A 16,546-nucleotide genomic window follows, 5' to 3' on the forward strand; every position below is an offset into this window, starting at 1 on the left:
AGAACATCCCAGTGATATTTAAGTGTTTTGTATTTATCAAGCCTGTAAGACAGTCAGAAGCGTTACAAGCGGACATTCTGGCTTGCGAGGGTATGCTGTCCTTGCCTCAACTGTATATCCTGTTTACAGCAGTACAGGCAAAAAACAGGAAGGAGGGGAAAGCTGATTTGAACTTGTATGTATGAAGTGCCTTTATTACTGCAGAAGCACCGACCTTTGCTTTTAATGGAGAATAAAAACCATGAAAAAACAAATTCCCCTAATCATAAGTACTGGTTCCCAGTAAGTTCTATGTCTCTACAGTGTTCCTCTCATAGTCCCACTAGCTATAGCACAGTTGGAGCTGACTCCATTTGTATAGAGCAAGAAATAGATCCATGTTTTACAGCTGGCCAGCCTTTCCACACCTCTATCATCCCAGATGCTCTAGGGAACCTAGACAAAATGCCTTAATTGAACTATTCATCCGTTTAGACAAGACTTTAATCAGACATAATCATTTTATCTTGGAAGAGAAAGTGAAGTTCTTGGTCATTCCTGTGGTCTCACAGTTCTATAAGCATACATAAAGGTTGCTCTTGTAACTTTCTAAACCCAAAATAGGACTGAAGTATAACAGATAATTGTAAAAATTACTCAAGATCTCAAAAAAGCATATATTACCAGTATTTTTCTTACATGTCAAGAAGCCTTAACCAGTGGGCCCATGCTTAAGGAATAAATTAGTTTACAGAGTTTGTGACATATATGAAGAGAAACTCAGATGGAACCTCCAGGAGTGTTTTAGTCACAGACATTATAAACAGTCACAGGGCTATGTCCTTTCATCTTTGTAAACTAGTTGTTATAAATAAAGCAAGTAAATAAAAACCATGCTTGTTAAATTTTGTGTCTGCATATGAAACCCAAATTTATGTTTTGTAACCTGTAATTTTGTGAATCAACTTGCTCCTTCCTCTCTCAAGATCAACTTATTTTAACAGGTGAAGAGTTCATGACATCTAAAGCTTTAGTTTTTAATTCTACTTCTTGCACCTTTTTCAGAGTTTTGGTTTTTCTGGCAGAAGTGTGTTACAGAAAAAAACTCCATTTCTGTTAAACACACCAAGTCTACCAAAAAAAGCCTGTACCTATCTAGTGAGACTGCTACATCATTAGTGTTTGTGAAAGAACATCATTCTGTTGCTCAAGACACAGATTACCCTGGTACATGTCAGAGGGGGGTAGTTACTGCTGAAAGATGAGTGCAGAAACAGACCTCAGGAGGGGAAATAGGTCATCTAGGAAGAAGGTTGTCTATCTAGTTATAAACTTTTTGAAATCACATGTGACTGCCAGTGTTTCAGTTTTCTGGGAATTAAGGTTGTTTTACTCCTGTATTCTTTCAAAAGAAATACGGACAGCTAAACGAGGGCCGCAGGAAACAGAGCAAAGCTAGTGCTTGTACTGGTGTTTCTGTCTGCCTGGCCTAACCAGAAGGATGTTGTTCTACAATTCCATGGATAGTTTTGGATCTTCAGAGGCTCTTGAAAATGAAAAGTTCCAAAATAAACTAAGTTAGCTACCAAGCACTCTTAGTCAACTCTAAAAACGTGATAGAAAAATGCATGCTGTGGGGTTAACAGACTAAGATGATAGTCTATTATAATTGGTTTTCACTACCACCAGTTAAGGAGGACAAAGTTGAGAGATAGGCAAGTTGTCCAAGAAAAGATCCATTTTCTCCTGTAGTGACAACTGATGCAGAGGCCCTCTTCAGTTGCACTGGCTTTGTTTCTCAGCTTTTGAACCAGCAATGCAAGTCTTTCCACACCACCATTTCATGACTAAAACTGGTTTCAGCAAATCCTATGTATTGTTGAAGTCCCCACATTGCATCTTGCAGTAGCTTCTAAAAAGCCTCTCTTTTTGTTGTACGTAGTAGCTGTCAGCAGCATTGGGTGATAACAGAATCACTTTGCTCATTTGTGTGGTACTTCACACTACCATCAGTCTTACATGGAGGTAGAAAACAGTGTGGTCAGTCCTGTTTATCAGGGTTCGTATTATTGTTCAGTGACAAGGCCCTAAATGGAACTAGCTAATTAAGGAAAAAAGCTTACAAAGGAGTTTAAATAAATTAAATGGAAATTACTCTTTGATGTGCACTAGGAAGAACAGGAAGCCCAGGAAATAGTCGGAAAAGGGGAGTGCTGGCACACAGACTGTACCATTCATACTTGTCATTACATCGGGACCAAAGATGCTTTTCTAAGCTTGCCTACATCACGAAATAACTGAGAAACGTGCTATTTGCTTTAGAACCAGGCAGCTACTAGATGTGTCAAGTGTATTACACAAAATTGCATATCCAGGAGTACCTTACTCCCATAAAGTCTGTGGGGCTCTGGCATGTCTCACCTGCAGAACTCCAGGCTTTTGGCACGTTACCTCAAGAATCTGGTTTTAGGAGCAACATCACACCTGTGGCAAACAGTGCTCAGCTAGAGTTTGTTAAAAATATTGAGATTAATGAAGTCTGTTGCAAATAGGGGAACAAAAGATTGGAAATTTAATTCATATTTAAGTAAAATTCACTTTTCTTTGGAAGGAAAAGTGAAGCGCTGTTTTTGCTTTTCTATCCAGGGTATCAATACTGCAGCATTTATGGCATGTTAAAATGTCTTATGCATAACCAGCTAGAAAGAAAATGGAAGCATGTGGGAGTTTTTTAATCCTTTAATTAGGGATAGTAGCTGTTTTAAAGCAGTCATGTGCTCAAACTTAATGTCATGCATATATTAATATCTCTGGTAAATGTAATAATTTCTTCAGCTTGTGTAACACCACAGGTCAGTTAGTATTATCCGCTGAGCTTGTCATCTATATATATGCCAGTGACTTAGCACTGCTCTATTCCCGTACCAGAGTTAATACTTATTTAATATTTGCTTTTATAATTCATTCCAGAATGTCTCACTGTCTGTCGTTTGAAGTGTTTGTTACAAGAAAAGTAAGAGAAGGAAGTATTTTCTATTGGTCACATTACTGATGGTACACACTTTTGCTCTGTATGTATAAGTAACAGCTCCTAAGCAAAATCATCATCACATTCAATGGCATAAAGGCCATGAAGTCTTCACTGCTGAGCAGCTTTCCCTAAGTGTAGCAAGGACAGTCAGGCTTAATTACATGCAATTTTATAAAAGCACTGAAAGAAGTTCTTTCAATTACCATCTAGATTGCAGCTTTAATGACTCCTTGAAATGAAATTTAGGGACCAAGCCAGTTTAATTAGGTAATGTTTATTTTACATAGAACAATCTCCAAAGAATATTTAAAAAACCCAATCTAAATACTGATTTTATTGCATTTATTTTCTTACAAAAAAAAAAGACAGACAGGCACAATTTACGTATTCAAATACTTCAAACTGAACAACTGTTCGCTATTCAGATTTCCCCAATACCACTCCAAAGGCTGTGAAAGTAGAAAATGTCATTTTGCACGAGGCAGTAGTGCATTTAGTAGGAATGAATCACAAAATATATTTTTGTGAAGTAAGTCGTTATTGTCGCTTTATAATTACCTATAAAATTTTTTGAATTGCACAATAAGTTTGCTTTGCAATTGACAAATGCCACAAAATAGGCCTAGTATGTAACTAAATATTTGCTCAAACTATCCCTTAGAAACAAATTAGGTTTTCTTTTGGTAAATACTTAAAGTCTAGTATTAACTATATTATATATCTGAGGTAATTTAAAAATGTTTCAATAGGAAGAGGTTTATATATTCAACTAAATTCAATTTCTGCCTACCTTAATATCTACACAATAGCTGTGTGTCCTAAAGAATATTTTGATTTGAAAGTACCAACACCAATGAAATCTGGAGCTGTTTAAATGAATCAATTTTCCTGGTTTTCTGTTTTGTTATCAATGCTGAAAAGGCACTGTGTACATTCCTCGGAACATTTGGTGTTTTAGGGTGTGTTTTTTAAAGTTAAAAAGCATCCAACGACAAACTTCAAACAAATGTTTATAAGCAAAAAAATACTGAATAGACTTCCCACTGATTGATGAAATCCATGATATCTGAAAATACTCATTTTCCATAGAACTTCTTATTCAACAAGAATATAAGCAAATTCACATTCACTTTAGCTTTATCAAACATTTTCATTACAGCCACACCTTCATACTGCATCTGAAGCAAATCCTGAAATGAGAAAAAAAATCATTAGTGTCTGTCTAAATCCATACCTTACAACAAGAAGATGTGATAAACAACACCAACTCCAGGTTCTTCATAACTTAAACAACTGCAAGCAACGATTGGGATATGTGTAGAAAACATTACGTGTCCTCTAGATCCTAAGCTGTAGATGGTCAGTAACAGCAAACCAAAAGAAATACTGTTTTCTGTATACTTCCATTTTCTTTTAGTATAACCTGCTTGCCACTGAACTAATGTGGGTTTTGATTTCATGTAGTTGTCCCAAGATAAACATTAACTCAATGCCCATGCCCAGCATCCTGCAGAAGTTACATTGTTATTCTCCACATGATCTGCTGCTGTGTACTGATTGACTAGTTCATGCATATAATATGTGAAAAAAATACTGAAATAGTTTTTCAGGAAATGCACCAGCAACTATATAGCAAAGTAACAAAATTCAAACCTGGAAATGAAGCTGCACTTTTTCCATCTCAACTCCTAAAAATTTTGCTTTGATTTCAAAGTCACCCACTTCTTCTCCAGGTGTGATATCAAACATCACGTTCTTAAACCTTGAAAGAGGAAGAGTAATTGAATACATAGGCTGTGCAGTTTCATATAGTCCAGAGACAGTTTTGGGGAAAAAGCCTGCAGAACATGGAAGAACTCTGACCACAAGCAGTGTTGTTGTTGTCAAAAGAATCACTCCATCTCTCCCTGCACTGCACTCTATGCAGTGTCTTCTTAGAGACTTTCTGGTGTACAGGTAGTATGAAATACAGAATTCTGAAGTCATTTGCAATGGAGAAACAATACAAAAAAAACCCCAAACAAAAAAACAGCCAAACAAAAAAAAGGCTGTGGAAAGTTCAGTGAACAAATCAGATCAAACATCCAGTGGATAGAAACAGGACAGCCAGATTTTCTTTCTACCATGCCCAAGTGTCTCTTTGCAGGTACATATTTGCCTCATGTGGCTTCTTCTACCTGATGAATCCACTTGGAAAAAAACAAACAAACAAAAAAACCCGGAAAAAAAATTTTCATGCCGAAGGTGGATGGGAAGGTGCAAAGAATGGAAGACTTTCACTACCACAGCCTCAATATGGATGAATACAAAACAGATGTTAAACCACCACATCTATTCACCCTGCCATAGTGAGGAAGAGCAGAAAACCTGGGGTTTACTAAGTTATTTGAAAATGACTGGTTAATATATGAAAAAAAATTGCTGCAACTGCTTAAAAAGGTGGTCATAAATAGCAAGTCTGCTGCCAAACTTGTACTTGTCCATGTAAGCTGGTGCTAGGGCTGGCTTGTTAAAATATTTTCCCAAGGTAATCATAGAGCAAGGTACAAAGTAAAAAATTAATTATGACAATTAGATTGTAGTGTCCTTCTGAATGCAAAAGTCTGAGATAATTTTAGCTGTGGCACAGGAAATTGTTAAGATTTTTTCATCAAAAGCCAGACCCCTTCAGAAATTGTTGATTAGAAAATGCTTGGAATCGTTTTGTACTGCACTTACTGATTGGTTTGAAGATCTTCAATTTCTAGGATGACACCTTTTTCATGAAGTCTTGCAGCTGTGTACTTTAGTGAGGTCTGTTTCAGCTTTTTGCTTCCCTTCACCTCCTCTTTTCCATCTAATTTAATTGACCTCCGTGAATTTCTGGAAAGAGAACAAGAAAACTTGCTTTTGATGTGCCTGTCAGATCTTTAATACTTCAGCTACTCTTCTAGCCATATTTAACTTTCTTTCACTCTTTTTTGAACTCCTCTGAAAAAACAGAATTAACATCCCAAAAAATCTAAGAGTTAGAGGAATTTTGAGCATGCAGTGAATCATCTAAACATCTTGCCAATGATTTTTAATCATCTTTTAGAACTTTTTTCAATTCTGTTGCAAAATGCAACCCTGACCCTAAAGGGTCCGCAATCCCCAGTTTAAAAGAGCAATTTGTAAACTTATGGTGACATAAATGTTAAATGCTCTGCAATTAGAGAATTTTTGGATCAATGAAGTCTGCACTAGGAAAATTCCTGCTCATGTCAGTAAAATGTTTTCATTTTGACACTGTGGTGGCATTGGTAGGGGGGATTGCTTTCAAGTGACTGCATCATACCTGAAAGGTAAATTATTTAGGCATTTATTTCCTCCTTTTCCATGCTAAAGACAAACCCCAAACCTTTTAAAGAAGGAAGAAACCAATAATTACTTCCCAAAGCTTCATGAACTCAAAGCATGCAAATGGATCTGCAAAGTAGCACCAATTAAATATATTGAAAACATCTATACATCTCAGACTTCTCTTTCTCAAAGGAAGTCTTAAATAAATGCAAGACTTTAGTTTCCAGATGCTGATGCAGTTTACAACTCTCACAGACCTTTTGTAGATTGTCAATCTGTTGGAATCAAAACTTTAAACTACAGATTATCACCTGATCTCCCTCTTGTTAGAACACACTAAAAGACACATTAGAAGACAAAATACTCACTTTCTTGTTAAGTTGTCTAAACAAGTTTTTATATAGGTGTTGTAATAATTAATTTGTTCCTCATAAAATGCTGTCTTGGAGTTAAGTGCATTCAAAGTCTGCTGGAGTTTCACCAGTTCAGCTTTTCGATGATGTCTGTATCTTCTCTGATTCCGGATATCCTAAAAAAATGTATTAATGTAACTGTTGTATTTATTTGAAATTTTAAAAAGCCTCAGTTCATAACCATTCAAATTTGTAATTACACAATCTGACTTAATTACTGAGAGAAAGCACAAACTATCATTTTAGTTCTTAAAAGAACAGTACCTGTAGGGAGTCCTACAGTTTACCTGGCAATCACATTGCTACTCATATATACAAGCAGTGGTATATTGACAACTTTGCTGTTCTGCAGGGCCTAACAGACCCAGAATGCATAAGGAAGATTTCATTGTTGTGCTGAAGATAATTCAATATACTAAGATTCTTATGGCCAGAATGGGTTGTGGATGTGGAACAGGATTTGTTGACAACAGTCCCTGTGCTTTATGACTGTCAGGATGGGCACCGCATTGTCCCACTATTCTTGTGTCCTGCCCAACCACAGCAGATCAGCATTAATAGCAATCAGATAATATTTCACAGGGGTTTGAGTCTTTTGAAACCTTACCAAGACCACAGCCATTCTTAATTGAAACACCACTGAGTAATTCCAATTACTGTTAAAATATATTGAAACACGTTACAGGGGAGGAGTTAAATCATCATCATCAAATTCAATATCAGATTTGGATAACAAAGGTTGCAGCTGTATGTTATTCAGTTCAGGAAGTTATGCAGGGATGTACTGTCTTTCACTTACTTTGCCAGCAAACAAAAACAATTTGCTTCATATGTGGATTGAGTAGTTTAGGGTAGCATTCCCTGAAAAATATGTATTTTACTTTTCTAACTGGAATGGATTTAGGCTAGATGCTGAAAAACCATCGATATACAGTGAAACATTCCATTTACCTTAGCAATCTCGTTTATAATTTCTTGGTACTTAGTTGCTGAAGACACTAGTCCTGCTTGTTCCAATGTCCGGAGATTTCTCTGAATCTTCCTTTTCTTTTGTTCTATTGGTAGCTGCCCATCTTCAAAAATAGCCTGGCTGTTCTTCATTTTCTCTGGAGTTTTTGAATCTAAGATGGCACGTTTTTCTACAAGTTTCAAGTTCTCAGATTCCTGGGGGGAAAAAAAAAATCCAGAACAATTATTTTCCAGATTTTGATAACTGTTAAATGTTCAAGTACATTGAATTCTCAAAGGAGATTATCAAAAATCAGGGTGCAGGCTTTATGTCCTATTACCACTTGGTCTCAAAGTACCCCATCTTTACTATGCCTTTGGGCATATCTTAAGTATGTAGTGACAACACCTAGACATACATTTGAATTAATCAAAATGTCTAATTCAGCCAGGTGACTCAATGACTTCACCAAGTTGTGATAAGGCTGTCCAGATCTCACAGGTGTTTCCTACACATGCTCACACTGAGGGGTTAACTAAAATCTGCCCATTATTAAGATGCAGTTTTGTGTGTCAGTGTCTACAGGAAAGACTTCAACTGTGAGCTCTTCCCACTCAATTCCCATACTGAGGATAGCAGTAGTTCCCTGAGATATGCTTGTCTAGATTAAGCAAATAAACTATAGGGTCAGGGAACTTGAATTACAATACTGAATTTAATGGGGGCGGGGGTGGAAATGATAAGAGTAGAAAGATTCACCTCAGGCTATTTGACTGTATTGTAAAGTAGGAGAGAAAAGACCCTGCTCACAAAAAGTGTAAAGAAAAAAATATCCTAGTCATCCTAGCTCACAGCAAGACTTATTTTTTCTTTTCCTCTGAAGCTGTTTTCAATTATACAGTTAAAAAAAAATTGCAAGCCTCATATTTTGGAAGACTCTAAATCTGCGTAGTCTAAAGCCATCAACAAACAATTTCATTGTTATAACATAATGGAGAAAGCTGTCAGAGATCTGTTAAGGCTTTCAAATAGCTATGATAAATTACTTTATTCCCTATTCAGTCACAGTATAGCACTTACCTGTTGTGCAGTGGCTGGTGTTTCTAATATTTCTGAGAGTGTATCCCCTGGTTGTGTTCGTATCACATCCACAATAAGTCTTTTGGTCCTTTTGAAAGGGATATATGGATATTACAAAACAGTTATCACTGGATCACTTGTACATGTCATTTTTTCAACAATAAAATTCACAAACTCCCGCTTTATTATAGATTCTTGGTAAAATTTGCCTTCTAGCTTTTTATGTTTCAGAGCTTCCCTTAATAGTGTTGAGTATCTGCTTTCTACACAGTCTGAATAGAGAAATACATGTAAGCTTCCCTCCATTTGTTTTAGAAAACAGGTAACCAACTAGCACAGTAAAACATTTACTGTTAACAAAAATACAAGCAACAACTTGCATGTGGATTTTAATTGTGATCATGACAAAACAGCAGACAGAAATGTAACCTTTGAAAAGCCCAAGCTTTTCATCATTCCATTAAACGCCATATTTACTGAATAAAGTGGAAACGCACTCAAAACTGCTGAACTCTGAAGGAATTTTACATTTGTTGCAGTGTGTTTATGCAAACCACTAAGGGCAGATATTTCTCTAGTGACAACAGACAAAGAGCATTTTCTTGCTAAAAAAGGGAAGCTGCTAGACTCTGATATGTTAACCAGTTTTTTTCTTGGTAAGAATTTATCTCGTTCCTGCTGCCTATTCATTCATAATACTTCCAAGAACTTCCTGTTACAGAATTCTATTAATTTAGAGGACAGGATTACTGAAATAGCTCACTATTCTTAACAATTAACAGAAAAGTGAAGATGCAGCATAAGTTTCCAAGGAAAATATCTAAATACGGTCAAGATTCCTATGATAAAACCTAATGGTTTAAAGTGATAGTCTTCCTAGGTACAGTTACTTCTTCAGAAGTAAAACTTCACACCATCTAATAAATCCAGAATACTTATTTCTGATTTAAAAAACCCAAAACAGCTTATTAGATCATATTTTAATTGCAGCCCATATCTGCCCTCCTAGTTATTGGTGCTGTCTTTCACTTTTAATGTGAATTTCTGCCTTCACACGTGTGGTACATATAAGCATGGTAATAGAGGAGAGCAGCATCCTGTTCTTCCCCTTACTCAGATTGTACTAGGATCTTAAGAGTAGGCCAATCCCTTTTCTGGACAGCTTGAAATGACTTCAGAAGATGGGTGCCAATAATTTGAAATTAAGTGCTGTTATGTAATTAATTTTTACTATAAACTGTATTCCAGAGTATCCCCATAGCCATTTTTAAATTTATTTACCAGATAGAATAAACACAATTTGCTTTCCTGGATAAAAGCATGCAGCATATGCACTATTCCTCCTGAAGTAACAGTTACATCATTTCCAAATGGCTGATGACAGTATATCAGGGAAGTGTTTATTTTTGAGGGGGAGGAAAGGACATGGTAATGCTCTCTGACCCTTACAAGTCTAGACTGCTTTTCATCTCTGCTTTCTCAAGGCTGTAGCATTTTAAAGCAGAGTGCTTTTACAGCTTCATGAAAAAACACTTACTAGGTTAGATAATGATGCAGTCATGCTCCAAAACACAAATGGCAATATATTTATTTTTCTGGAAGAACTAACAGTTCACCTGACTTTGGCAAAAGTTTGAGTAGCACTGAACACAAACTGGTTTTTGAAAACTGAATGCACTCAGCACCTCAGAAGTGCACGTAGGCAGGGCAGTTGTCAAAACAACGTTTTTTAAAAAAAAAGTAAAAACAAAACAAAAAGTATTGCCAGAATATAAAGGTTGGAGCAAAACTTACTTTATCATCAGACTTTTGAGATCCTGATCCTCACCTTCCCGTAACTCATATTTACTTGTTAGAGACAGTGAAATCTCCGTTTTTGCAAGTTGATTTAGTGTGCTTTCCCTGTTGGGGTCATTGGGATCAACAGCTCCTTCCCCTAAAAGGAAACATTCAAAACCATAACTTAGCTATTTATAAGCCCAGTTAGAGTATTTTGGAAATCACGCCAATCCTTGCTTTTCATGCTACTGATGTGCAAACTTTTATGTTGTCTTCTCAAAGAATAATACAAACAATTTAACATCCTTTATCCTAACATGCAGTGATAATGAAGAAATGAAAGAGTAGCAGCTATGTTAACAGGCTATTCACTTGAATGTTGGTGTTATCCATGATTCCTAGCTACTTACTAAACAATTTGCTACAATTAATGCAAATTAAGTATCAGTCAAATGCATTACTTTCTAATAAATTTGCATGATTTCAAAAATGTAATTTTTATTTGGATAAATAAGTATCAAAAGAAAAAAAAAAGGCTGGTTTTAGAATTTTCGATATACTTTTTTCTAAGTTCTAGCCAACACTAGCAAATCTTAAGATTGGATTGTTAAAAAAATAACTTGCTTCCTATCTGCAGTTTAAGCACAAATGGATAATTTCATTCAAAAGATTACTAATGCTTGTATTTTGAATCACATCATTCATTTTTAGAGTGAGTATTGCAGCTAGAAAAACGTTCAAGTATAAGGTGCAATATTACAATAAGTGTTTGGATAAAAATTTTGTAGTAAACAGAGAACCAGAAGCTATTGCTCTGAGAGATACAAGAGTATTAAGGCAAGTCTCTGTTTAATTCAGCCCCTAGAATGAAGTTACCCATAAAGACAAAATACAGCATACCAAGGAAAGATTCTATATCAGGAACAGGTCCCAGACCTTCCAGCAATTCATTCAGCAGGTCATTAGTCTCAGTGGCAATGGCATCCTGGTGTTCCAAAAGCAGCTATAAACAAATGTGAATAAAATCATCATCCAGAAAAAGCTTTCTTGGTATCTTTATACTTGAAAATAAATCTGGAAACTAAAAGTTGAAAAACACAGACCAGGCATAACTGGGATTATGGAGGACCTTCCCAAGGCCAGGAGGCACCCTGGATTCTGGGCTAGAGTTATGAGTTGCCTTTGCTGTAAAACAACAGCCTTGCTGTTGCTCCTCCAGGAATTGTCTCTGGAGTGCTAAATGTCACGGCTGAGCAGAAGATTTGCAATTAGGACTAACAAAGTCCTAATCATCACAGAATAAAGGGTACTAATCCCAAGCAGAGCATTTTGGTGCTTCATCCTTAAACATGAAAAGGAATAAAGACAGTGTTGGTGGTCCACAGAAAGATACCTGTTTTCTGTATATCCATTCCAGTAGCTTACAACGTCAGTGATACCTTTCAGAAAGGACTGTATTTTCTAAGTGAGGAAGCAGCTCTGCAGCAACCACTGCACCAAATAGATATGTTATGCCAGTCATTAGACTCACTAAAAGGAGTACTTGATCAGGACTAATGTTCACATACAACTGCTGATCATTAAAATGCAGGTGTAGGTCTATTCATAATTTAGAAGAACAGCCACAAAGACAAACCAGAATGTATGTTTTAGCAGATTAGGTTATTCGGTTTGACTTGAATAAAACTGCCTTATAGTGTGGTCTGCTGTGAGTTGGGTGTTCGACTTTTTCCATAGTGAATCTGGCAGTATTTGTGAGAGGTTCTTTGTGGGCATTTTTTTTTAATGGGGGAATGTTCTTGTGTTTCTTTTTTTTTTTTTCACTTGGGCGGGGGGACACACAGGGGACATATTGCAAGCCAGGAGACAGATAGTTATATCCCAGTTTTAGGAGGAACATGTGGTAAACATTTAACTTACACTGTATTGAGTCATACTTCAGACTGCAGTTATTCTGTTCTTTACCCACACTAAGAACAGGCATGACAGCACAGCTTCAGTTTTTCTAAATCAGATGTTTGCATCTGCTTCCAAGAAGTCACGTGACAGAATGCCAGAGCCACAATACACAATTTCTATTCCCAGAGTCAAAGGCTCTCCTTCAAATTGCTTTCACTTTTTTACCCATGACAGAAAATTGTTTCGAAGTTAGAAATGTCACACGAGACTAGAACATAAATGTTCTTTCCCCTCATCAGAAAGTGTTATGTACTAATTGTTATTCAAGATGATGCTTTTGCATGGAAGCAGTATTTGCATTTTTCCTGGGGAAAAAAAAATCTAATATTTAACTTCAGAACATTTCAGAGATGAAGAAATTACTTCAAAAGTAAGAATGAGAACTAAGCTTTCCCCAGAGAATGTTAGCTGCAAATATTTGATAATCTGTATTGCTACAGTCCATTGAAAGTCTGTTTTCATTGACTTACTGAATGGGTATTAATAATTTCTTCAATGGAGATATATATGACAGGCTTGCTAAGGGTCACCATATCAGAGTATTCATCAATATTGAATTTCTCCTCTGGTTCAGGAACATCACATGCTGCTTGAAAAAAATTCCTAAGAGAAAATGAGAAAGACTTCAATAATTGTCCCATATAAATTCACTTTACTTAGCCTGTATAAGAAAGTCACAGTCAAGTCTTTGACATGCATTATATTTCTCTTATAACCTGCAATCTACCCGCAATGTTTCAAAGAACCTTTTGAAGGCAATACATAAATATGAATGAAGTGTTCTCTTTCCTGGGTAGCTGGTGGTAGACTGTTTTAAAGGGGTTGAGTTGTTTTCCCCTCGTTATTAACTTGGTAAATTTTAAGGACTTAGAGAAATGTCTACTTAATGCTCTAGAAGTTATAAAAAGATTTCCCTCTGATTTTATGAAGGCACTTTGCCGTATGAGGTATGCCAAGAAGGAATTGATTGAAATAGCTGCACAAATTTCCCATTTGTCCCACAAATGTTTACATTGCTGTTAGGCAGAAAATGAGCTGCTCAAAATGACAGAAAATGCAGTATTGTTTAAAAATATAAGAATCCTGAGAGGAAAAAATGCAGAGTGTGGTTGAAGTGTTACTTCAGTATGACTAGCGTGTACATGGACTCCTGAGACCTGCTTCCCAAAACGACAACTGATGTCTCTCCAAGCTACTGACTTCTTCAGGAATGTGCACAGACAACTGAGAACCAGGAGGGTCTTCCAGTCAGAGAACCACTTTGTTTTCCAAAGTGAGAGGACCTGAAATGGGGCAGCTGGGAAAAACAGGGTTTTGGATGATGCCTATGGATTTGCTCCAGGAGCCATGTTGTGCCAGCCCTGTGGTGTTGAAGAGCATACATGTTTCAGGTCCACAGCACATTTAAAGTATTAGAAAAGAATAATTGAAAAAAAAAAAACCCAAACCCAGAAAGAAAAATGGGGAAGGGTTGTGATTCTTCACTTTGGAGAGGAAAAGCTAGGGACTACAAATCAAATTGTACAAAATCACAGTGGTGTTGCATGAGATGTGTGCAGAATTCATTACTCAAGTCCAAAAATTAATGGCCAAGAGAGTATGCAATGAAACTGCAGGAAAATTTTAATTTTAACTAACAGGTAGCAAATTTCTAAGTATTGCTACAGGAGTGGTTGTGGAGGCAGATGATCTCAAAGGCTTAGGAAGGGTGAACAAATTCCTGCACAAGTTCATACGTGCAGAGTAAAAGAACTAGGCAGGTTCAGTAGCTTTTAGCATAGATAATACCGGTAATAGTGTTCCGAAGGGGAACAGGCAGCTAAGGGCAGCCACCATTGCTGTCTAAGAAGGGTTTAGTTGAAGTACAGAGCACAGGCATACAGATATTTAAGTTAGTTTAATTAGGAGAGGGATTCTTCCTTTTGTAGCGATCAAGGGCCAACTAGAGTAGCGCTCTTTTATTAGCATTTATTATTCTTATTATAACACTTTCTACCCTATAGCTTCTTCATGTTTTGGTCATTCCCTTAAATACTTCATTAAAATTACTAAGTTTAATTATCTCTGTATCCATGGTTGATCTCTCAAGGAAACCCATTATATGAACAGTGCATTTGCTTTCATGAAGGGCAGACTCTAAAGACAGAAATTCTGAGTGCAAGTTTGTTGCAAAACTCAACAATACCACAAAGTAATAGCAGTCACCCCCAAAAATGGGCAATAACCCCAAAAAACTTGTCTGAGAATGTAGCAAACATGCAGTTTCCTATGACTCCATGATAAAAGAATTAAGTCTGTATAGAAACTCTCAGCAAAGATGAGAGAATAAAAGCCTGCAACTTTTTCCTGACTAACAATGTTTTTTTCTTCAGACAAAATGTTCAGCTGTCCTCCCAAATCAAAGCAGACATTGTTTCTGCTAGATAATGAGTTACTTCAGTCTGTTCTCAGTCTGTGTTTGCAGTAAGGAACTGCAACCAAGACAGCAGAGATGATCTCAAATTAATGCACAAGCTAAAATACAACCTGTTACTCCTGCTCCAATTTCCTTGTCAGTGAGCATTTCTCTTTGCCATATCATTCAACATTTTTAACCATGAACAGGAAATTCCTATCAATGAGGAGTCCACCCGCCTCACTCATCCTAGAGGAAAGCACTGATTCTATAGGTATTTGTGAGGGCTTTGCATACCTGAACTTCTGGTAGGTCTGTGAGAGGTAAGTGTTCATAGAGGACAGATGTTCGCTTTCTCCTTCAAAGAGTTTGTTAGAAGCAGCGTGCTGGAGGACTTTTGCCACGCAGCCTAGGTTCCTCCTCTGGTCAGGGTGTATCTGGCCCCCAGCTGTCATATCAATTATATCAAAACCATCAGGAGCAACTATGGCAGGGTTCATGTAGCGATAGTACAGAAGGTTGCCAACAATCTAAAGAAAAAGTTAGAGAAAAAAATTAAGAGATCTTCCCTTTACATACAGTAATGACATCTTACAAAACATGACCAATCATTTCTACTTCTGAACTAGACCATAAGAACTGGTGCTAGAAGAATCCTCAAGATACATGTTACCTATGGGGCTAGCTGGAAGAACCTGTGGTCTTTTACATTATACTCCTCCTACCACACCTCTGTGAACATCAGTTACAGACTTTTACAACCACATTTCAATTTGGTGCTGACTGTAGTTCAGCTAATGCAAGGCATGGAGTTGAACACAAACACAACTCTTCTATATTTTGCAAGGTTCTGCTCCCGAGGCACATTCTCCCAAATGCTGCAGATACTGGCAGCATTTAATGCACTCACTGATAAAGGGACCCCAATTGTTTCCCAATGGGGCTGGACTGCAATGCAGCCTAGAAATCTAGAGAACAGATTTCCCAAAGTGCAGCTTCTATGACAATGGTACAGTAGCTTCTGAAGATGTCAGCTTCAAAGAATTCCTGGTCTCAGAAACAGGCAGGACTTTGCTTTCTGCAATTTGCTTTAGCTTATGTGTATGCCCATGCAGAACTTCCAAGTTACACATTTAAAGGCTTTCAGGCAGCTGCTCCATTTGCTATCTAAGTTTTTTCATGAGCAATTTTTTAATCTGTATTGCTGGAGTGATGGACAGTGAAGAATAATAGGAAAGTTCTGTTAAAATTAAAACCTTCTGCTTTTAGAACCATGTAATTAAATACTGATAAAAGGGTCTTTATTCAAGTGCAAAATAGTCCTAATCTAAGAGCATTGCCAGTCTCTCAGCTGTTTGGATGGCTTATGGAGCAATTCCCCTAAATTGGGACTGTGGTAGGGTAACAATGGCAGTACATACCACTCACCTTATTTTTCAGTCTGTACAAATGCCATTTCTATAACTTTTACAAGCATCTTAAGTGTAATGTAATCTAAGTGTAGTATAATCTACTCTAAATTTTCTTTTAGAGACCTTTCTCATTGCATTTAAATTACAGTATCTTAATATGTTAACAACTTCAGATAGGGAAGGGGAAAAAAAAGAGGACTACAGTGTTCTCAGTGAAAGAATTGGTGA

General features: G+C 36.8%; 1 protein-coding gene across 7 annotated transcripts in view; it reads right to left on the reverse strand.

The window, feature by feature from the left end:
- Positions 1-3,264: 3,264 nt before the first annotated feature.
- IQGAP2 (IQ motif containing GTPase activating protein 2) overlaps positions 3,265-16,546 on the reverse strand; it is a 124,404-nt gene continuing 111,122 nt past the window's right edge. For all 7 annotated transcript variants that reach the window (XM_069002207.1, XM_069002206.1, XM_069002205.1 and 4 more), the window contains 10 exons: positions 15,204-15,436; positions 12,982-13,114; positions 11,453-11,555; positions 10,568-10,709; positions 8,774-8,861; positions 7,696-7,908; positions 6,700-6,860; positions 5,729-5,872; positions 4,664-4,772; positions 3,265-4,200 (listed from right to left, as the gene is read on the reverse strand). In XM_069002207.1, the coding sequence (XP_068858308.1) occupies positions 4,087-4,200; positions 4,664-4,772; positions 5,729-5,872; positions 6,700-6,860; positions 7,696-7,908; positions 8,774-8,861; positions 10,568-10,709; positions 11,453-11,555; positions 12,982-13,114; positions 15,204-15,436 (1,440 nt within the window). In that variant the 3' untranslated portion in view covers positions 3,265-4,086. The remainder of the gene's footprint in view (positions 4,201-4,663; positions 4,773-5,728; positions 5,873-6,699; positions 6,861-7,695; positions 7,909-8,773; positions 8,862-10,567; positions 10,710-11,452; positions 11,556-12,981; positions 13,115-15,203; positions 15,437-16,546) is intronic.

The sequence above is a fragment of the Aphelocoma coerulescens genome (assembly GCF_041296385.1).
Source record: "Aphelocoma coerulescens isolate FSJ_1873_10779 chromosome Z unlocalized genomic scaffold, UR_Acoe_1.0 ChrZ, whole genome shotgun sequence".
NCBI lineage: Eukaryota > Metazoa > Chordata > Aves > Passeriformes > Corvidae > Aphelocoma > Aphelocoma coerulescens.